Raw genomic sequence first — 24,688 nt, forward strand, 5'->3', positions numbered from 1 at the left:
CCATGGATGCTGCAGCTACCTGTCAATCTCTTCATCATTGTTATAATAATTATACTTTTTACTTTAAAATTATATCATTTCTCCCAATATTTCAATATACCCCTCCTAATTCTGTTCAAATTTATAGCCTCTTATTTTATTGACTTTTGTTTTATATACATGCAGGTATATGCATATTTATTTCTAAATATAACCTTTTAAGTTTGTATAATGTGACATGAATGTGTGCTATCAGGGTTGACCATTTAGAATTGGAAGTCTTACCAACATTACTGTTAAAACATGAATGGAAGGAAGAGAACACAATGAACATACTACTGTAGACAGGGCCCTATACAAAGAAGAATATACAACTAAGGAATGCTGAGAGCAGGGGTAATAGTCTTCCCAAGGAAGAGTATAGCAAGGATTTTCCAGTCACTGGTTTTTAATAGCTTGTTTTTAGGAAGTTCTCACCATAACATCTATTATGTTGCAACACTATTTGAAAAAGATTTTATATTTACAACCAACCAAGGGAGAGAAGCTGATTACCCCCTGTGGTTGAATTAGGGAAAAACTGGAAGAAGTTGAAGAGGAGGGCAACCCTAGAGGAAAACCAGCAATCTCAACTAACCTGGATCCCTGAGATCTCTCATACACTGGATCACCAACCAGGCAGCATATACCAGCTGAGATGAGGCCCCCAACACATATACAGCATAGGACTGCTGGGTCTGGACTCGGTCAGAGAAGATGCACCTAACCCTCAAGAGACTTGGAGCCCCAGGGAGTGGGGAGGTCTAGTGGAGTGTGGGGAGGGGAGGTCCTCTTGGAGATGGAGGGAGGAGGTATGGGATGTGGAACAGTTAGAGGGTAGACCAGGAGGGAGATTAATTCTGGACTGTAAAAAAAATTAAAGAATAAATTTAAAAATATATTTTATTTTCAAGTGATTTTGAAAATGTTTGTCATCTTTCATGAAGAAGGTGGTAAATAAACAAATCAGAGGACTACTGATGATTGTATCATTCAGTAGGGATATATTATGTTATACAAAGGGTATACTAAATGGACTGAACTTAGAAATACTTTGGTTCATTCTCCTGCTAGAAATTACGTATTTAGTTATAAATGACAACATTGCCAAACATGTTATATTGACTAACATATTTTTCACATAGGTATACATTTTAGGTTATATATTTTCTAATTATTCAAAAACCCTCATACTATTATAGCCAACTATAGGATGTTGAATAATTTATATTTATTTTGCACAGATATGAAATACTTAATTTAATGATGCCTCTCTGATAAACAATATTTTTTCTAATTTGGCTCATGTTTTCATTAAAGAATGTTTATTTAAGTGGTCTTCCTTTTTGAATTACTTAAATTTTTGACGATTTCATAGACATAAATAATATACTATGAGCATATCACCTTGTTACTCATGCTTCTAGTCTTCTAATTCCCACCAATCCCCTCCTTTTCCCATCTAATCGCCCTTCTATCTTTATGCCTTTTATTTCTACCAGTTTTATGCAGATAGCCAGGACCTGGCTGTTCATAATTACATTAGTCATGTTATATCCAGAAGACAGCATTTTACAGGACTCTTCTCATGTTCTAGTTCTTATAATCTTTCTGTCTTCTTCCATCATCATTTTTGTTAGGTCTCAGAGAGTCCCAATTAGGAATGATATCAACAGTCACTCATTCCAAACATTTTAACCATTTATGTATTAACTGCATCAACTGTTATCCCCTACAAAAAGACACTTCTCTAGGCAAATGAGATAATAGTTCTTGTCTAAGCATATAAATACAAATATTTATATGCAACTTTGGATATATCCTTTAAGCTTTGTATCAATAGTATTTCTTCCTCTTTTTCTCTTTTCTCTTCTTTCTCTTCTTCCTCCTTTTCTTCTTCCTCTTCCTTGTTCTTTTCCTCTTCTTCTTCTTTCTTCTTCTTCTTCTTCTTCTTCTTCTTCTTCTTCTTCTTCTTCTTCTTCTTCTTCTTCTTCTTCTTCTTCTTCTTCTTCTTCTTCTTCTTCTTCTTCTTCTTCTTCTTCTCCTTCTCCTTCTCCTTCTCCTTCTCCTCCTCCTCCTCCTCCTCCTCCTCCTCCTCCTCCTCCTCCTCCTCCTCCTCCTTCTTCTTCTTCTTCTTCTTCTCTTTTATTGGAAACAGCTACAAATATAATCAGAAAGTTTTTGGTTACTACCAAAACAATTGTACCACTACCATACTGGTGGGAACATCTCCCTATTTGCATAGCTATTGAAATTGTATAGCCAACCCCTGATCAATAAAACATTTGTAGTCTTTGAGTTCTCCGTTGAGAGTTATTCAAAGGAAAGTATCTTGCTTTCTAGACAACCAAGATGCTCTACCACAATCAGCCAAATATATAGACTGTCAGAGAAACTGCTTGGTTTGTTTCTTGAGGCCAACTGAGAAGTATCTGCTTGAAACAGAAGGATTCGTTTTCTATTCTTTCAAAGCTAAGAGTCTTTCTCCCATTACTCATTTCTTCACCCTTCAAAAATAATCTATTACATGGTAGAAAAGATGGAATTAATTAGGGATTCAGAATGGAGTTGGAAGTTTCATGACTTCAAGCCACTGGCATTCTGGTAGTCATGCGTAAATGCATATGTGATTATATATTTCTTGGTGTTCTGTTCAGAAACAAATAGAAGTCTGAGTACCTTATAATAAAGCTACTGCTGTGAATAAATATAAGTACAGTTATTTGGGTGAAGTGGTCACATTTGATCAATAGAGTCAATCCATATTGAGATTAAAAGAAAGTATGTTTCAGGTACAGAATCCTGATGCATATGCTTTTTTTTCAGGTACAAGCTAGTGTTGAGAGTTAATCAGAGGCTAACAAAGAGTAATTCATTTCTAAAAGTAGCCATGATAACTCAAGGATCAAATTAGAATATCTATATCTCTACCGTCTATTCCTATTTTCATATTTCAATATCTCTTATGTACTCTTATAGCACTAGACCCTTAGAGTCCCCCATGTTCCTTTCTCATACTAGATCACATGTCTCTTCATAACCAAGATTCTCCATTTATCACTTTGGATTCCCCAAAGATGGTTTCTCTAGTCTCCATTTCATTTGACAGCGTACAAATATCAAGATTTAAATATGATGGTACCATCTGTCCTAGTCCATGTAGTACTTCGCAGTCTGTAAGAATGTCCACTTTTTAGGAATGGAGTAAGTGATTGACAAGCCATTTATAGAATCATCAAAGGATGCAGGTTTCCCTGCTTAAACAGCATTACCCAACAGAAGAACAAAAGAACAGTTAACAATGGAGTTACCAAGTCAAACAGATGAACCAGCAAAACAAGAAAAGCAAAGAGGTATCTAGAGCTTATTTGGACCTCAAGACATTCCTGGCCTGAATGGAATGGCACGTTAGATCGTGAGTATGCAAATTAAAGCAGCACTGGTATCAAGCAAAAAAATCAATGGGACACTCAAGTAAAACCCTGGTATTAGGCCTTGGTGTATGACCTATTTTCTGCTACCCCTACCCTCCCATTTTCAGCCAAACACACACAAGTCTGACCAGTTTGCGACTAAATAAATCATATCCAGAGTGACATCACTAGTTGATAGCTGGATTTTCTATCTTTATAATGGAGTCCTTTTTCTTCCAGCCTGCTTGGAAGATTAGCCTTAATTTTATGGCCTGGAAGAAGGACAGAGAGAAAACAGTAAAGTGAGAATATAGGAGAAGGAGTCGGACAAAGACTTTGTTGTGTGCAAGTCTGAAGTGGTTCCATAGAGCAAAGCAAGGCAATAGCAGCAATTCCAGTGAATGTGGCTGTGCATTCCCTGGGACCCAGGAGGAACTAGTCTGCAAGCATTTATTAAAAGCCTATGTTTGAAAACATATTTTCAACACTTAGTCTTGCTGATATTTGCAGCATCTAGGTAGAAGGTGGATGCATAATCCCAACCAGCTGAAGTGTTCTTAACACTTGAGAGCTGCTCCTCGGGGAGGAAGAATCAGGTGTTTCGTTAGTAAAATGGCATAGTAGACTGGTCAGTCACACACCAGAGCAGGCTATAATTCTGGGACTATCTGGGCAGCACAAGCTAGAACAGATTGGGCAAGAAGAAAAACAATAATCTTAAAAATAGGTGGGAATGAATGCCAGGGTTGAGGAGGGTTAAGGAGAAAACATGAATGGGCTTAATAGATTTAAAATACTTTGCCTGAAATTTTCAAAGAATTAATAAAAATGTGATTAAATGTGTCTACGGTTTCTCTCTGCTTCTGTCTCATCCATCTGGACAACTCTGCTGACTTACTTTCCTTCACTAATTTATAAACCATGAAACGTTAAAATCAATTAAATTAAATTAAATTTAACAATTAATTAAATTAAACAACAAAAAGGCACTGTTTTCTAAACCATTAATCTTGATTTTATTTTTGACATGGCATAGTCAATTTTTTTTAAAGATTTATTTATTTGTTATATATAAGTACACTGTAGCTGTCTTCAGACATACCAGAAGAGGGCATCAGATCTCATTACAGATGGCTGTGAGCCACCATGTGGCTTCTGGGATTTGAACTCAGGACCTCTGGAAGAGCAGTCAGTGCTCTTAAACACTGAGCCATTTCTCCAGCCCCATTTTCTTTTTATTAATCATTCCATTTGTTTGCATTTCAAATGATATACCACTTCCTGGATATTCCCTCCCTAACCCTCCATCCTATGATATCCCACTTCCTGGTTACCTCCCCCATCCTCCCAACCCACATATGGCCTCCTCCCTCCCCTTTGCCTATGTTAATCTTACCATGGGATGACTACTTTGAAAATTATGAAAGCCCTGGATAATCTGAAGGAAAGCTACATACTGTCTTAGCATGCCAAACTCCAACTGCCAGCCTGACTGTCTTTGACTCCAGCCACCACTACATTTCCATTCCACAGCCTTTCTCTCTGCATGCTTACTTTCTTGCTATGTACTGTCTTTCAGCTAGAATACAACTTTCTCCGGATTTCCTCAGATGTTCAAGAAGCTGGTGAACTATATCACTTAGTACACAACGTTCTACTGGGGAATTTCAATTTTAGCAGTCTCATTTGAGAAGTCAGTGAAACTTTGCATGAACAACATAGCAAAGTAAGTGAACAGATTAAGCATAGTAAACAGTGCAACTCAGAGACAGATTAACTAAGAACGGACAAGAAATACCATGAAGAGAGGTTGACCCCAGTGGAAGGATGTTGGCAATAGTTCTTATTCCAGACATGGAATCCATAGATATAAGCAGCAAAGAATAGGTGTCAACAAAATTTATGAAACCAAGGAGTTTCATCATGAGAACAAATCCTTAGAATGTGAATGCCAGTGTTCATGTGATTTGGACAATACTGCAGAAAAGATGCCTACAGGGGTCAGGAAGCACGCTCAACTTTTCTAATAGACAACAGCTTCATGGAAAGGAATATAGCAATGGAATTGAGAGGAAAAGAATAAAACCTATGGGACTAGACAAACTCCTAGCATCTCCTCCATGACCAGAGTCACAGATTTAACTGCATACAACTGCCTCCTCCACGTACCTAGAGGATATTACTTCTTCCAGTGTTAACAACTACTTGAGAAATGTATATTGTTTTTTTGCCTTTATTTTTCCTTAATTTATTAAAAAATATTTATAACATAGTGTGTCAGTCACTACAGAGATGCAGTGGAAGGCAAAACAGACATGTTCTTCATAGCTCTTTTTTTTTTATTATTATTAACTTGAGTATTTCTTATATACATTTCTTTTTTTTTTATTAACTTGAGTATTTCTTATATACATTTCGAATGTTATTCCCTTTCCCGGTTTCCGGGCAAACATCCCCCTCCCCCCTCCCCTTCCTTATGGGTGTTCCCCTCCCAACCCTCCCCCCATTGCCGCCCTCCCCCCATAGACTAGTTCACTGGGGGTTCAGTCTTAGCAGGACCCAGGGCTTCCCCTTCCACTGGTGCTCTTACTAGGATATTCATTGCTACATATGAGGTCAGAGTCCAGGGTCAGTCCATGTATAGTCTTTAGGTAGTGGCTTAGTCCCTGGAAGCTCTGGTTGCTTGGCATTGTTGTACATATGGGGTCTCGAGCCCCTTCAAGCTCTTCCAGTTCTTTCTCTGATTCCTTCAACGGAGGTCCTATTCTCAGTTCAGTGGTTTGCTGCTGGTATTCGCCTCTGTATTTGCTGTATTCTGGCTGTGTCTCTCAGGAGCAATCTACATCCAGCTCCTGTCGGTCTGCACTTCTTTGCTTCATCCATCTTGTCTAATTGGATGGCTGTATATGCATGGGCCACATGTGGGACAGACTCTGAATGGGTGTTCCTTCAGTCTCTGTTTTAATCTTTGCCTCTCTCTTCCCTGCCAAGGGTATTCTTGTTCCCCTTTTAAAGAAGGAGTGAAGCATTCACATTTTGATCATCTGTCTTGAGTTTCATTTGTTCTAGGCATTTAGGGTAATTCAAGCATTTGGGCTAATAGCCACTTATCAGTGAGTGCATACCATGTATGTCTTTCTGTGTTTGGGTTAGCTCACTCAGGATGATATTTTCCAGTTCCAGCCATTTGCCTACGAATTTCATAAAGTCGTTGTTTTTGATAGCTGAGTAATATTCCATTGTGTAGATGTACCACATTTTCTGTATCCATTCCTCTGTTGAAGGGCATCTGGGTTCTTTCCAGCTTCTGGCTATTATAAATAAGGCTGCAATGAACATAGTGGAGCACGTGTCTTTTTTATATGTTGGGGCATCTTTTGGGTATATGCCCAAGAGAGGTATAGCTGGATCCTCAGGCAGATCAATGTCCAATTTTCTGAGGATCCTCCAGACTGATTTCCAGAATGGTTGTACCAGTTTGCAATCCCACCAACAATGGAGGAGTGCAAATCAAAACAACCCTGAGATTTCACCTCACACCAGTGAGAATGGCTAAGATCAAAAACTCAGGGGACAACAGATGCTGGCGAGGATGTGGAGAAATGTATATTGTTAACAAGAATTTCATGCCTTCAGCTCACTAACATTGCTGGTTAAGGAATTTACAGCAGCGTTATTATAAATATGCATGAATATTTGGGCACATGGATAAGTTCCCTAGTGAAGTATTTGTATATGAAGAAATACTTTAAAATCAGTACACAAGAGTCCCAAACCCACGGATCCCTGCCTGCAGCAGCTCTCTGCTCCCAAACCCCGTGGGAGAGAGACCTCACCGCCCAGACAGGTGGGCACTCCTGAGCCTGCAGAGCTGAAGAGACCACCAACATTGCCCACTCCTGCTCACATCCCTGGCCCAAGAGGAAACTGTATACGGCCTCTGGGTTCCCGAAGAGGAGGGCCCAGGAGCAGCAGGACTGCTGCCTCTGAGACACCGCCAGAACCTGAAGGGACTGACCGGATAAACAGTTCTCTGCACCCAAATCCTGTGGGAGGGAGAGATAAACCTTCAGAGAGGCAGACACGCCTGGGAAACCAGAAGAGACTGCACTCTGCACACATCTCTGACGCCAGAGGAAAACACCAAACACGATCTGGAACCCTGGTGCACGGAAGCTCCCGGAAAGGGCGGCGCAGATCTTTCTGGTTGCTGCCTCGCGGAGAGATCATAAGCAATACCCCACGAGCAAACTTGAGCCTCAGAACCACAGGTAAGACCAACTTTTCTGATGCAAGTGACCTGCCTGGTGAACTCAAGACACAGGCCCACAGGAACAGCTGAAGACCTGTAGATAGGAAAAACTACACATCCGGAAGCAGAACACTCTGTCCCCATAACTGGCTGAAAGCAAACAGGAAAACAGGTCTACAGCACTCCTGACACACAGGCTTATAGGACAGTCTAGCCACTGTCAGAAATAGCAGAACAAACACTAGAAATAATCGGATGGCGAGAGGCAAGCACAGGAACCCAAGCAACAGAAACCAAGATTATATGGCATCATCAGAGCCCAATTCTCCCAACAAAGCAAACACGGAATATCCAAACACACCAGAAAAGCAAGATCTAGTTTCAAAATCGTATCTGATCATGATGCTGGAGGACTTCAAGAAAGACGTGAAGAACTCCCTTAGAAAACAAGTAGAAGCCTACAGAGAGGAATTGCAAATATCCCTGAAAGAATTCCAGGAAAACACAATCAAACAGTTGAAGGAATTAAAAATGGAAATAGAAGCAATCAAGAAAGAACCCATGGAAACAACCCTGGATATAGAAAACCAAAAGAAGAGACAAGAGCTGTAGATACGAGCTTCACCAACAGAATACAAGAGATGGAAGAGAGAATCTCAGGAGCAGAAGATTCCATAGAAATCATTGACTCAACTGTCAAAGATAATGTAAAGCAGAAAAAGCTACTGGTCCAAAACATACAGGAAATCCAGGACTCAATGAGAAGATCAAACCTAGGGATAATAGGTATAAAAGAGAGTGAAGACTCCCAGCTCAAAGGACCAGTAAATATCTTCAACAAAATCATAGAAGAAAACTTCCCTAACCTAAAAAAAGAGATACCCATAGGCATACAAGAAGCCTACAGAACTCCAAATAGATTGGACCAGAAAAGAAACACCTCCCGTCACATAATAGTCAAAACACCAAACGCACAAAATAAAGAAAGAATATTAAAAGCAGTAAGGGAAAAAGGTCAAGTAACATATAAAGGCAGACCTATCAGAATCACACCAGACTTTTCGCCAGAAACTATGAAAGCCAGAAGATCCTGGACTGATGTCATACAGACCCTAAGAGAACACAAATGCCAGCCCAGGTTACTGTATCCTGCAAAACTCTCAATTAACATAGATGGAGAAACCAAGATATTCCATGACAAAACCAAATTTACACAATATCTTTCTACAAATCCAGCACTACAAAGGATAATAAATGGTAAAGCCCAACATAAGGAGGCAAGCTATACCCTAGAAGAAGCAAGAAACTAATCGTCTTGGCAACAAAACAAAGAGAAGAAAAGCACACAAACATAACCTCATATCCAAATATGAATATAACAGGAAGCAATAATCACTATTCCTTAATATCTCTCAACATCAATGGCCTCAACTCCCCAATAAAAAGACATAGATTAACAAACTGGATACGCAACGAGGACCCTGCATTTGGCTGCCTACAGGAAACACACCACAGAGACAAAGACAGACACTACCTCAGAGTGAAAGGCTGGAAAACAACTTTCCAAGCAAATGGTCGGAAGAAGCAAGCTGGAGTAGCCATTCTAATATCAAATAAAATAAATTTTCAACTAAAATTCATCAAAAAAGATAAGGAAAGACACTTCATATTCATCAAAGGAAAAATCCACCAAGATGAACTCTCAATCCTAAATATCTATGCCCCAAATACAAGGGCACCTACATACGTAAAAGAAACCTTACTAAAGCTCAAAACACACATTGCACCTCACACAATAATAGTGGGAGATTTCAACACCCCACTCTCATCAATGGACAGATCATGGAAACAGAAATTAAACAGAGATGTAGACAGACTAAGAGAAGTCATGAGCCAAATGGACTTAACGGATATTTATAGAGCATTCTATCCTAAAGCAAAAGGATATACCTTCTTCTCAGCTCCTCATGGTACTTTCTCCAAAATTGACCATATAATTGGTCAAAAAACAGGCCTCAACAGGTACAGAAAGATAGAAATAATCCCATGCGTGCTATCAGACCACCACGGCCTAAAACTGGTATTCAATAGCAATAAGGAAAGAGTGCCCACATATACGTAGAAATTGAACAATGCTCTACTCAATGATAACCTGGTCAAGGAAGAAATAAAGAAAGAAATTGAAGACTTCTTAGAATTTAATGAAAATGAAGGTACAACATACCCAAACTTATGGGACACAATGAAAGCTGTGCTAAGAGGAAAACTCATAGCGCTGAGTGGCTGCAGAAAGAAACAGGAAAGAGCATATGTCAGCAGCTTGACAGCACACCTAAAAGCTCTAGAACAAAAAGAAGCAAATACACCCAGGAGGAGTAGAAGGCAGGAAATAATCAAACTCAGAGCTGAAATCAACCAAGTAGAAACAGAAAGGACTAGAGAAAAAAAATCAACAGAACCAAAAGTTGGTTCTTTGAGAAAATCAACAAGATAGATAAACCCTTAGCCAGACTAACGAGAGGACACAGAGAGTGTGTCCAAATTAACAAAACCAGAAATGAAAATGGAGACATAACTACAGATTTAGAGGAAATTCAAAAAATCATCAGATCTTACTATAAAAGCCTATATTCAACAAAACTTGAAAATCTGGAGGAAAAGGACAATTTCCTAGACAGATACCAGGTACCAAAGTTAAATCAGGAACAGATAAACCAGTTAAACAACCCCATAACTCCTAAGGAAACAGAAGCAGACATTAAAGGTCTCCCAACCAAAAAGAGCCCAGGTCCAGACGGGTTTATGCAGAATTCTATCAGACCTTCATAGAAGACCTCATACCAATATTATCCAAACTATTCCACAAAATTGAAACAGGTGGATCACTACCAAATTCCTTCTATGAAGCCACATTTACTCTTCTACCTAAACCACACAAAGACCCAACAAAGAACGAGAGCTTCAGACCAATTTCCCTTATGAATATCGACGCAAAAATACTCAATAAAATTCTGGCAAACCGAATCCAAGAGCACATCAAAACAATCATCCACCATGATCAAGTAAGCTTCATCCCAGGCATGCAGGGATGGTTTAATATACGGAAAACTATCAATGTGATCCATTATATAAACAAACTGAAAGAACAAAACCACATGATCATTTCATTAGATGCTGAGAAAGCATTTGACAAAATTCAACACCCCTTCATGATAAAAGTCCTGGAAAGAATAGGAATTCAAGGCCCATACCTAAACATAGTAAAAGCCATATACAGCAAACCAGTTGCTAACATTAAACTAAATGGAGAGAAACTTGAAGCAATCCCACTAAAATCAGGGACTAGACAAGGCTGCCCACTCTCTCCCTACTTATTCAATATAGTTCTTGAAGTTCTAGCCAGAGCAATCAGACAAAAGGAGATCAAGGGGATACAGATTGGAAAAGAAGAAGTCAAAATATCACTATTTGCAGATGATATGATAGTATATTTAAGTGATCCCAAAAGTTCCACCAGAGAACTACTAAAGCTGATAAACAATTTCAGCAAAGTGGCTGGGTATAAAATTAACTCAAATAAATCAGTAGCCTTCCTCTACACAAAAGAGAAACAAGCCGAGAAAGAAATTAGGGAAAAGACTCCCTTCATAATAGACCCAAACAATATAAAGTACCTCGGTATGACTTTAACCAAGCAAGTAAAATTTGTACAATAAGAACTTCAAGACTCTGAAGAAAGAAATTGAAGAAGACCTCAGAAGATGGAAAGATCTCCCATGCTCATGGATTGGCAGGATTAATATCGTAAAAATGGCCATTCTACCAAAAGCGATCTACAGATTCAATGCAATCCCCATCAAAATACCAATCCAATTCTTCAAAGAGTTAGACAGAACAATTTGCAAATTCATCTGGAATAACAAAAAACCCAGGATAGCTAAAACTATCCTCAACAATAAAAGGACTTCAGGGGGAATCACTATGCCTGAACTCAAGCAGTATTACAGAGCAATAGTGATAAAAACTGCATGGTATTGGTACAGAGACAGACAGATAGACCAATGGAACAGAATTGAAGACCCAGAAATGAACCCACACACCTATGGGCACTTGATTTTTGACAAAGGAGCCAAAACCATCCAATGGAAAAAAGATAGCATTTTGAGCAAATGGTGCTGGTCCAACTGGAGGTCAACATGTAGAAAAATGCAGATAGATCCATGCTTATCACCCTGTAGAAAGCTTAAGTCCAAGTGGATCAAGGACCTCCACATCAAACCAGATACACTCAAACTAATAGAAGAAAAACTAGGGAAGCATCTGGAACACATGGGCACTGGAAAAATTTCCTGAACAAAACACCAATGGCTTATGCTCTAAGATCAAGAATTGACAAATGGGATCTCATAAAACTGCAAAGCTTCTGTAAGGCAAAGGACACTGTGGTTAGGACAAAACGGCAACCAACAGATTGGGAAAAGATCTTTACCAATCCTACAACAGATAGAGGCCTTATATCTAAAATATACAAAGAACTCAAGAAGTTAGACCGCAGGGAGTCAAATAACCCTATTAAAAATGGGGTTCAGAGCTAAACAAAGAATTCACAGCTGAGGAATGCCAAATGGCTGAGAAACACCTAAAGAAATGTTCATCATCTTTAGTCATAAGGGAAATGCAAATCAAAACAACCCTGAGATTTCACCTCACACCAGTGAGAATGGCTAAGATCAAAAACTCAGGTGACAGCAGATGCTGCCGAGGATGTGGAGAAAAAGGAACACTCCTCCATTATTGGTGGGGTGGCAGATGTGTACAACCATTCTGGAAGTCAGTCTGGAGGTTCCTCAGAAAAGTGGACATTGAACTGCCTGAGGATCCAGCTATACCTCTCTTGGGCATATACCCAAAAGATGCCCCAACATATAAAAAAGACACGTGCTCCACTATGTTCATCGCAGCCTTATTTATAATAGCCAGAAGCTGGAAAGAACCCAGATGCCCTTCAACAGATGAATGCATACAGAAAATGTGGTACATCTACACAATGGAATATTGCTCAGCTATCAAAAACAATGACTTTATGAAATTCATAGGCAAATGGATGGAACTGGAAAATATCATCCTGAGTGAGGTAACCCAATCACAGAAAAACACACATGGTATGCACTCATTGATAACTGGCTATTAGCTCAAATGCTTGAATTACCCTAGATGCCTAGAACAAATGAAACTCAAGACGGATGATCAAAATGTGAATGCTTTACTCCTTCTTTAAAAGGGGAGCAAGAATACCCTTGGCAGGTAATAGGGAGGCAAAGATTAAAACAGACACAGAAGGAACACCCATTCAGAGCCTGCCCCACATGTGGCCCATACATATACAGCCATCCAATTAGACAAGATGGATGAAGCAAAGAAGTGCAGACCGACAGGAGCCGGATGTAGATCGCTCCTGAGAGACACAGCCAGAATACAGCAAATACAGAAGCGAATGCCAGCAGTAAACCACTGAACTGAGAATAGGACCCCCGTTGAAGGAATCAGAGAAAGAACTGGAAGAGCTTGAAGGGGCTCGAGACCCCATATGTACAACAATGCCAAGCAACCAGAGCTTCCAGGGACTAAGCCACTACCCAAAGACTATACATGGACTGACCCTGGACTCTGACCTCATAGGTAGCAATGAGTATCCTAGTAAGAGCCCCATTGGAAGGGGTAGCCCTGGGTCCTGCTAAGACTGAACCCCCAGTGAACTAGATTGTTGTGGGGAGTGAGGCAATGGGGGGAGGATGGGGAGGGGAACACCCATAAAGGAGGGGAGGGGGAGGGATTAGGGGGATGTTTGCCCGGAAACCGGGAAAGGGAATAACACTCGAAATGTATATAAGAAATACTCAAGTTAATAAAAAAAAAGAAAAATATAAGTACAATGCTTTTTAAATATTTAAAATACATTACATAAAAAAAATCAGTACACAAATGTGTGCATAATTTACCCTCTTGTGTTCAGCATGAGGATTAGTACATTTATTCATTCAGGCTGGGGCACTGATGCTTCAAAGAATGTTCACCTGTTATATAATTCTTGTTAAAGAGTACTATTGTCTAATGCTATAATACTCCCTTGACCTGTTTACTGATGATATGCCCAGAAAGTCTTTCAACGACACTGGTAGGAAAATCTGAAATTTATGCATGGTTTAATTTTAGAACACTATAAATTGGTTTCAAAATTACCACTGAGTAATGCCAGCCACACTGACCTATCTCATTTGTAATATGTGCATGATTTACCCCTCTTTATTTGTTTAATGACTTTTCATGTCAGCTGTACAAATAATAGGTTTTGTTATTATATCTTCATACATATGATGTATTTTGATTATTTAATATTGTTTCTTAAGCAAGAAAGAACATGGTGATCAGTCAGTACTCATATATCTGCATGTAGCCTCAGACATATCCAACAGAAATGTACATCCTCTTGTAGTGTGTGCATTATATACAAGATACTTTTCAAAGCATTGTGTATAAGAAACAAAGAGTTTGACCATCCTTTTCATTTTCTCTATTTATGTAACCTTAACATTCTGTGAGATATAGGAACCCATAATGGGTTTCAATATGAATCTTCCATGCATGTTTAATTTCACAATAAGGCATATATATACATATATATATATATAAAATCTCCAATAAATTTTTAAAGAAAATATCAATACTCTAATACAGTCATTCTCAACCTTCCTAATGTGGTGGCCCTTTAATACAATTCCTCATGCTGTGGTTACCCCCAACCACCAAATGATTTTCATTGCTGTTTTATAACTGTAATTTTGCTGCTGTTATAAGTCACAATGTAAATATTGATGGCTTGTGATGGTCTTAGGTGACCGCTGTGAAAGGGCTGTTAAATCTACAACCAGACCTGACATTCTCACACTTAGGATTATGTGATTGTGTTCATAAGTAATCTATATTTATGAGCTTACATAAGCTAAAATATTAGCACCTCCTAAGTAAAGTCAACTTCTGAATTTCAAATGGAATCAGGGAAGGAAATGTATCTGTGTGCAGTGATAATAGAAAGTGTAATGCCTTTCTCCTTACTATTGGAGAAAGAGGGGCAGTACTCTTTTTGATGAATAAACCTGGACATTTTATCAGAAAGTGAAGGGGCACATTTCTAAGCAGTGCTAGGAAGGCAAAAAGGGCCAAAAAATGCAGAGTACTTTCTAAAATGGTTTTGGAAATATAGATTATATTCTTTAGAATTACTTCACAAGATGTGAAAAGAGGCTTATTCTGTCAAGCACAGGACAGGATTGTGAAGTGATCTAATAAGTCAGAATAGATTTGAAGACTTGTTTCTGTGTGTGGATACCTCAATGACTTAGGAAAAGTCACAAATTGCAGAAAATAAATAGGACATGTTCAAGACATGATAAGAAATGAACAGGAAGAGTGACTGGCTGGCTACAGAGTGAGAAGATTCAAAAGCAAGTTCTTCCTTTCATGCTGGAAATACTTAACAATACTGGTACTAGAAATAGAAAATGATCTTAATTGGAACAGAATCTCTATCTGTATTTCTATATTCTACATATCTATCTCTATCTCTCTATGTATCTATATCATCTATCCCTATATCATATATATATATACATATATATATATACATATATATATATATATATATATAAAACAGAATTTGTGATACTGGTGAATCTTGACATGAGTCCTCAAGTTAGAATTCCCTAGCTGAAATTAAATATTTTCAGTGAAATACAGTTCAAAAATCAAGGTTGTCAGTCCCTAGGCATGTCTTCAACCAACGTTGGCCAAACATGTTCTGCAGTCACTGAGCTAAAATGCTAAAGTTTGAAAAGAAAGGGCTCAGTGACTTCCTTCAAGGAATGCACCTTACAACTACAGATACAGCAAAACAGATGGTATTCCCTTAGGTTTCTAGTGACTGAACAGCAGGATTAGACATAGGTGCACAGTTCCTAGATGCCTAGGAAATGAGAGGAATGTAGATCTCAGAGGAACTGCACTAAATCTATAAGGAAAAGTTTAAATTTGTCAGTCAAGAATGTGGAGAATGGTCGTGCCATCTAGGGAGATGTAATTAATCAAGAAGAGTGGTTTTGTCATCTAGGGAGATGTATGTAATCAATTGTGGAGAATAGGCTTGCCATCTAGGGTGATGTAATCATTCAGATTTTACCAGCATAATAGAAATAGGGGAATCAAGAGTACCACAGATGTCATTTCTGGATTCAACTCATCTCTTCTGACTTTTATCATGCTAGCCATTTTCAGCTATCAGCCTGGTGCTTTACTGCATGCTCAGGTCCTTCAGGATGAGGGGCTTTCTTGGGGTCTACTTACTTCCATCTAAGTCCCCTCACTAAGTGATCACACCTCCACCTTCACATGGTGTTTTCATGTACACTATTTAATGAGGTCTAGATCACTATAGTACTTTGATAGTTCCATCAAATAATAATATCTAGAAAAACAAAAGCAGCAAAAATACTTATTTCACACACGAAGCAAGCTCTAAATCTAGTCTTTCATATAGAGGGCTATGGCATCTACTGAATATCCTTTTAAAGATTTACTTATATGTTATATGAGTACACTGTAGCTATCTTCAGACACACCAGAAGAGGGCATCAGATCTCATTTACAGATGTTTGTGAGCCACTATGTGGTTGCTGGGATTTGAACTCAGGACCTCTGGAAGAGCAGCCAGTGCTCTTAACCACTGAGTCATCTCTCCAGCCCCACTGAGTATTCGAACAGAAAAAAAACTTCAGCATCATAATAGTATTCCTATCTTTTCCCTACCTCCTATATCAGACAAACTCGTGTATCCTTGGGAATGTAGGACAAGATGTGTCTAATATGCTCTATCTTCATGGTGAATAATCTCATTTTACCAGTCCATACCTCTCACTGATAATATTACAGCAGCTTCCTAGATAAGTCTTATTCCTCATGTACTGTGTGTTTTCTACCCAGTTGTGATACTTAAATGGGAGTTTCTGGGGCAGTAGGGAAAATAAAGATGGAGTAACTTGGGAATGAAGGCTTTTATTAAACTCTATTCATGTGTTGTAAAGTACCTGGATATGAGCCTATGAAGATTTAAAAGTACTCAGAAGAAGAGAAAGCTGGATAAGCAAGAAGAGCATCTGTAAAATCACAGCTCTGTAGCCTTGAGAGAGATGATATGGGGGCTGCAAAGATGGCCTCCAGGATTAGATGACTTTAACTCATTAACACGATACTGGAGGCAAATTACTAAAATGATTTTCGCACAAATTAAAAGGAGATGGCCTATAGTTGCAATTTAGTGAACAAAATGCATGCACAAAGGAGAACTGAACAATGTAATCACTTGCTTTTTTTCTCCTTTTTCTTTTCATTGTAAGTTGAAACATATGTAGTGTATATAAGGTTTAAATAGAGAACTTATTTTGAATAGATTTGACTAGATTCACTCTCCTTACAGCCCTTTTTAGCACTACAATTTCTTCTCCCTTCCTGTTTCCTCCCTTCCTCTAGTTTCCTTTCTGTATTGTGTGTATATATACATATACATATATATTTATGTATATATATATAGTAATCTAAGAGAATCGTGTGCTTCTTTTCTTTATGAGTCTGAATTATTTTCCTAATATTATCATTTTACTTATATTAATTTTACAGCATAGTGTATAATTTCCATTCTATATGGCTTCAGCATTCCACTGGGCATACACACAAACACACACACACACACACACACACACACACACACACACACACACACACACATTTTCTTTGTCCATTGGCTTGCTGTTTGTCAGGCTTTACTATTATAAATCGTGCTGGCTTTAACACAGATATGCAGATATCACTGTAGCATATTGACTACTTATCCTTCAGATATGGAACCAGTAATCGTTGGTAGATACTATCTACTCCTCAAATTTTGACACTTTCTAACAATTCATTGCTATAATGTTTTAAAGATAACACTGTCGTCATCCAATCTCCTTTGCAAAATTAAAGCCAGGGTTATTCATTAGGAATAAAACGGAGGTCTTGGAAATTAACACCATTAGCTACTGAATATTTTGGCGAAAAAGAAAAACATATGCAAATTCCAATACTAAGCTACTTAAATTCTTTGTTCTATGTGGATGGACTGGACTGCTTATAAATTCTTCAATTTTTCAGATTCAAACATAGTCTCATTTCCTCGAGAAAATCAGATCAGAGTAAGGTTATTTTATAACTCTATGTTGATGTCTCCTTTACTAAAAAATACTTTGTACCACCAGTAAAACAAAAACAATCAGACTCATTCTCAGAGTTCCCTTGTAATGTGATTGGGCAGAAATTGAAATTCCACAGAGCAAAAGACTAAAATGTCCATCATCTTTAACTACTACAATGTGGGTGGCTGAGAGAGAAATGTCTGCAGGGTCTAGGACCCCAAGGAGGCAACAATAAACTTCATTTATTTTTATAGGGAATATTAAAATAAAAATCTTTACTTTCGGGAGTCTCTTTTATCCCTAAAGTGTATCCTAAATATTTACTGTTCAGATTTCTTTAATAGAAGTACCATGTTTTCTCACATGACAGACAGAAATAACCCCAGATTGACCTGGAGGGTCGGGTCCAGTGAGTGATAAATCCGTTGGCCCTAATTTGGAAAGCAAGTATTTTCTCAAGATCACAGCGCCAGACATGCACACAATCCTACAGACACTTTCAGAGGTGCCCCCTCGTAAAACCATGAGTACTACTTTGATCTTGGCCTCTTGCTCTCTGTAACATGTCAGAATACCTGGGATTAGGAGGCAGGCAGAAGTAAGAGCAAAATCAAACAAGCAGTGGGAGAGGGACCGGGTGGGGTCATATGTTCGCCTCCCTCCTTGCATACCAAGGTGAAAAGTGCAGCCTGCTCTCCAGCCAAATATGGGATATAAACAAACATAAAAGAAGGATTATCTCTCTTCCATGGGACTGATGCCCCTCCCCCCAATAAATGACTGATTTGTGACAAAAGGACTAGGTCAATATTGGAACAAAAGATACTGGCTACATTCAGCTCAAACTTAATCTCAGGTAAACTTGTACAAAGTTCAATGATTATTCGTCCCTCTGGTTGCAATGTTACCAGACTCGGAAGAACTACTGATGCAGGAGGGGCACACCGACCCACCTCTTGTTTCATGTAATCAGGGCCCTTTCTTTTCCTGAACTTGACAGATTGTCCTTTTCAGACATTTGTATTCTAATTCCAGTTCAGCTAGAAGAAGCTTCCAGTTGGAAAGGTAGCAGCCATGGAGCTGCTGTTCTGTCTGTGATCTGACTTCCTAAAGAACAGTGTCCTCTGCAAGTAAAGAGAAGGCTGTTGGTGATGTGGGAGATTTTCCTTCACTTCGGTGCTGCAAGGTGCAAGACACATGAGGCAAAGTTTACTGGCATTAGGGAAAAAAATAAGTCAATGATATTCTGCTATACTCATGGGAGCCTACCACAATTATCATCGGAGCGGCTTCATCCAACTTTAGATGGGAGCTGATACAGAGACCCACAGCCAAACAATATGTAGAGGAGGGAAAGGAAAGATCGTGTGAGCCATATGGGTCTTGGCATCAAGGATAACAAGGTCGACAAAATCAACTAAGCAGGGCACAAAGATGCTCCCAGAGGGTGAAACAGCAACCACAGGATTTTCAGAGGACTTCACCAGACCCTCTGCGTACATGCTGTGGTTGGTTAGCTTGGAATTTTTGTTGGACTTTTAGCAGTGGGAATGAGTGTGTCTCTGACTCTTTGTCTGCCCATGGGACAGACAAAACCCTATTGGGTTGCTCGGAGAAAGTAGAGGAGGCTGGGGTCTAGATGTACTATGTGAGTGAAGAATAAAAAAAAAAAACAGAAAAAAAGAAATAATGCTGCAGCATACTTCCTTAAAGAATATTTAGCATCAGCTCCTGTACTCCTCATTCTAAGATTGGTGATGTATAGGTGTGAATTTACAATTGAGTGTTGTTCGAAAAGGAGTTGGAAAGATTCTAAGACCTAGACCGGGATGTCTGCTGTGAAATAATGTCTTCTATGCATAATAGAAAAACTGTACCTATGTGCTCTCAATGATATAATTGCCTGAAGAAGACCAGCATAATGACATTACCAGTTACCACATATAAATTACAAGGGAGAACATCATATAGTCTAACCTCCAGATAAAGAGCTATCAGTGGTTTACCTGAGAGAGGGAGAATTACTATTATTTAGGTACAAGCTCCTACACAATATCCAAGTCCACGTGCTGGGCCCTGGATTCATACACATAGGTACAAAATGAACTGGGTTCAGTATAGTGTGGGGGGGCGGGGGAGTGTGGTGGTAAACACAGGAGTGCATGCATGTGTACATGTGCTTGTGTATATATGTACAAGTGCCCATGTGTATGAATATATGTGTGTGTGTGTGTTCACGTATACATATGTTTATATGTTGTTGAAAGAAGGGGGAGCCAGGGATGATGTAGATGTACTTACTGCTCACTTATGAAGTTCTCAAAGAACAAAATTAATGAGTAAAAATTAGTAAAATCATGTTACTTTCAGACAAGTGGGAAAGTTTTCCATAATTTAAGTGAGTGTTACCCTCAGACTAGTAGCCCATGTTTTCATTTATATGTGGAAATTTTGAAAAAAGTCTTACTAAAGTAGAATAGTGATTGTTAGCGAAAAGAAGGAGAAGAGAAGAAGATGCCAAAAAGGGAAAGGAGGAACAATTACAGTAATAAAGTAGATGCTATGATCATTCAGCATTTTGTATATGTATAGAACTATCATAGTTAAATCCACTGCTTTTATAATTAATAATTAACATATGCTGTTAACAATGGAAACTACGTGTATCTAGTTGAATTTCTTGGTAAATATTTTAATTGTCACATATCAACTACATGTTCATGGAGGATATTATGATGTTCAGCATATTTCTACAGCATTTAGTATTCAAATCAGGGCAATAAGCAAATTTATATCTTTGAAAATATATTAGTGTTTTGTGTTGGAAACACTTGAATATACCTTCTTTTTGTTAACTCTAGTTATTCTGCTTGCCTGTAGGACAGCAGAATATAATTCTTTCAAAATGTACTGTTGGCATTGTTGATCATGCTTTTCTATTAATTAAAAACATAAGTCACACACACACACACACACACACACACACACACACACACACACACACACACACACTCCATGCAAACACTTATGCCTTTTTTCATCCCTGATAAAGAGAAGCATTTTCTTTTCCCTATTATGAGTGTATTCAGGTTTAGTCTCATTGATTGACACAGGATGCTGCTCCCAAGTACTTGGGAGTTTGAGGCAGGATAATTAAGTGCCTACTTGGATTATGGGGCTATAGAGGAAGCTCAAAGTAAGCCTGATCAGTTTAGTGAGACCATTTTCTTTTGTTTTTTAGTCTAGTAGTAGGGATCTTGCTCAGCAAATGCATTTATTATCCTATATTCTATCAATACATTATGAAAAATAGAAATCAAGAATTAAGTATTAAATGACTTACCTAAATTAATCATTAAGTGGTCAAAACTCAAGCAGTCTCAACTCTACATAAATGCTATGTAGTATACCAAACAGGTAAAAAAAATATTACAGAACTAGCAACTGATTATTAAATGCCTGAAATTTGTCTGGACTTGTATATGCTTACATACATATTCTAATAGACATTTCATGTTCTTCATAGATGATTTTCACCCAGTGAGCAGTCAGTGCCTAGCAGGACTAGAGTGTAAATATCTAATTCTTAAATCACACAATTGAAGCACTATCTTATGACTCTTTTCTATCTTCTCTTCTAACCTCTGAGGAATTTCATTTAATGTTATTCAACAATTATTATTGATCTCTGTCCATACATTAGGCAATAGTGAAGTCTGCCATCCTATATTGTCCTATAGGAAGAAATGAAGGAGAATTCCATTCTTACAAAATTATATTTACATTTTCCATAAGAAGAAAAAGGATAAGATAACATCATGCTAAAACTGTCATGATATTAACAATAATGATGGTTAAATAATATATCAAAATAGATATACATTCAGCAAATGACACAAAAAAGTAGCTGTGAGTCATATCCCCTATTGCTATTTTCCCAGGACCTGCACAGAGCCAACACTAGGCTGGTAGACAGAATGTCCAATTCTATGACTTTCTTACCATGACCAAACTCCTCTTAGGAGGAAAGGACTTATTTAAGTCCTCTGTTCCCTCATTATAGTTCATTATGGAAAGAAATCAGGGCAGGAGCTCAAACCAGGTACCGAAGTAGAAGCCACAGAGGAATGTTCCTTATTGGCTTGTTCCTCCTGCTTTGATCAGTCTACTTTCTCAGCATCCAGCACACCATCCCTGAACAGACACCACCAAAAATGGACTAGACTCTCCCATATCAATCATCAATCAAGAAAATGCCTAGATGTTTGGTTTTTTGTTTTTGTTGTATTTTGTTCTTTTCAGTTACAAATTCTTTTTCCTAAATGCTTCTACATTGTGTCACATTGCCAAAAACAGACTAACCAGTGGTTTTGTGGACCACTTCCTTCTGTCTTCTATACCCTATTTGCCCAGGCTTGTACCATGGGAAAGGTAAAGTCACCAAAGAACAGGCTAGGTTCACTGCTGTGACTATGCTGAGGTTAATCTGTCATGAAAGGTATTGTTTTACTTAAATCTCTCCCCCCTCTTCCGGTTAGCCCATTTTCCATTTTCTGGGTCAACCTGACAGTTTAAATCAACAAAAATGTTACTTCCTTACTATTAAAGTATAGGTTAAATTCAGTGTTTAGCATAACAAGCTCAAAGTGTTGGGGAGGGGTAGTTCCTGGCAAAGACGAATAGTCTTATTTTTAAAAATTCCACTCAGTTAATAATTAGATGACATAAAGTTTGCAAACATTGAGAAAGGAAGGGGAATTTTCCCTTTTTCTTTCTTTTAAAAGGTTTAATCCTCAGGTCTATTATTTTGCTTAAATTCTGAATGCTAGTATATTGCATGCATTGTGGATATTTTCTTAAAAGAAAAATATAAAACTATTTTATTGTCCACTGTTGCCTCATATTTACTGTAAAGTAAATAGCAGTCATAGGTAACAGCTCTTTTTCTCCTAAATTACTACTTCCCCTTACTCTCCAGGGACATAGCTAACTCCAGCTTGACAAAGATTGATCCTCAGTAGAGACTGGAGAAGTTGTGTTTCTCACAATGCACCCCCTGCCTCACCCACTTTACAGTACATAGTGGCGGAGTTCCAAATCCGACCCAAACTGCTCAAGGTTATACTCTCTGTCACCAGTCCTAGCAAAATCAACTGGTTCTTACAGACATTCCTTCTTCTGATTAATTTCTGAATATTGCCTTTCTCTTAGCTAACGACAGACTGAGAGTTTAAGTCCAAATGAATCAGAAACATATGGCATGCATTTCTTCTAATTCTGCACCAAGTTTTTATAATTCAAGAACAGTACACTTTGGAGGCAAAGTGCACTTTGGGAAGCTGTTGGAAGGCCAATGTCGTGGGGTTGAGAATGGTCCATAAATGCACGAGACAAGCTCATTTGGCCTTGATTTTGTAATCCTGAGTTATTAGGGAGAACACCAAGTCCTTCATGGAAATCACTAAGAGAATTTTCCATTCGCAGGCTTTCTCCACATCCACTTCCCTCCTCTGATTCATTTCCTACATGCTTGCCTTTACCCAGAACTTCTGGTTTCTTCACATAAGACTTCTTAGTCTAAGTCCTGTATGATACAGAGAAAGATACTAAAATACTGAATATGGTTAAATCCTGGCCAGAGATTGCCTTTCAGTATTGCCACTGCAGAGAAATCTCAGTGTGGATCTAATGAGATAATTTAGGACAATTATAAGGGTTCTCCTTGCTCTCTTCCTTTTGTGTGCTAAAATGGAAGGAAAGAGGGGAAATCCAGCCACATGCGAGTTCTGACTTCTCTCTGACAACTTACCTTATGCCACTTCATTTTCCTAAACCTCAGTCTTGAACAATCACAACATGGGACTGATAATAAGACTAAAATAGGATTGTGGTAAGAAGGGAATAAAGCAATGGATTAACATTGCTTTGTCAATTGTATTTAAGCAAATTTACATTTGAATTAAAATCAGCCTTTTTTGGATTTGCTATGCATCTTAGCATCTGCATTTTCGCCACCAGACTTTTCTATGGTTCTGAAATCTCATTTACTCCATGACAGCGAAAGGCTGGGTGAAGCAAGTATCCACAAGGATTACTTTTAACCAAAATCCCCAAAGAAATGCCCAGGGGTCTTATACTATTGTCCAACTGTACACCAAGCAGATGGATTTTCAATAGCCAATAAAATCTCTTAGATAAGCCGGTGAGAGACATCCCAATCCTCAGTGTTCAGTCTCCCTCAAATCTCTCTTGAGAATCGCCTCAGTATGACAGTTACCTAGGTCGTCTGGGAAGTCTATGTTGGAAGAAGCCCTCTTTACTGGGTCAGTTCATCTCATTCTATCTCCTGCAGACCTCAGGTAGATAATCAGGAACTGAGTCACAGACTTACTATACTTCATCCTGGTATTTAAGAAAAACCTCACACTCTTGGAGGGCTACTCCTTCCCAGTGTCCCTCCTCTAAAGATCACTTGAGTGACACAGAGTAGCCAGAACTCTGGGGAGGCCTGGCTTTGGACATGGGTGAGCCTGGGAGTGAGCAGCCCATTTCCAACACTTTGGGCCAAGGGAAACAAAGAAAGCAGCCAAGACCAGGACTGCGGATTGTGCTTTGAAAAGCTGATGTAACAGTGTCCAGTGAAATAAACTAGGCACAACAGAGCTGGAAGACAGATTTAAATCTTTAAAATCTTCTCCTCCTAGGGGGCCTTCATAAGGGAATAT

At 38.6% G+C, this 24,688-nt stretch overlaps 1 protein-coding gene across 1 annotated transcript in view; it reads right to left on the reverse strand.

The window, feature by feature from the left end:
* Positions 1–909: 909 nt before the first annotated feature.
* Positions 910–24,688, reverse strand: part of LOC134479278 (U1 small nuclear ribonucleoprotein 70 kDa-like) — a 78,132-nt gene continuing 54,353 nt past the window's right edge. Inside the window, exon 2 of the mRNA XM_087554928.1 lies at positions 910–2,176. Coding sequence (XP_087411054.1) covers positions 1,818–2,176 — 359 coding nt within the window. The 3' untranslated portion in view covers positions 910–1,817. The remainder of the gene's footprint in view (positions 2,177–24,688) is intronic.

Source organism: Rattus norvegicus, chromosome 6 (genome assembly GCF_021556685.1).
Source record: "Rattus norvegicus strain SHRSP/BbbUtx chromosome 6, alternate assembly SHRSP_T2T, whole genome shotgun sequence".
NCBI lineage: Eukaryota > Metazoa > Chordata > Mammalia > Rodentia > Muridae > Rattus > Rattus norvegicus.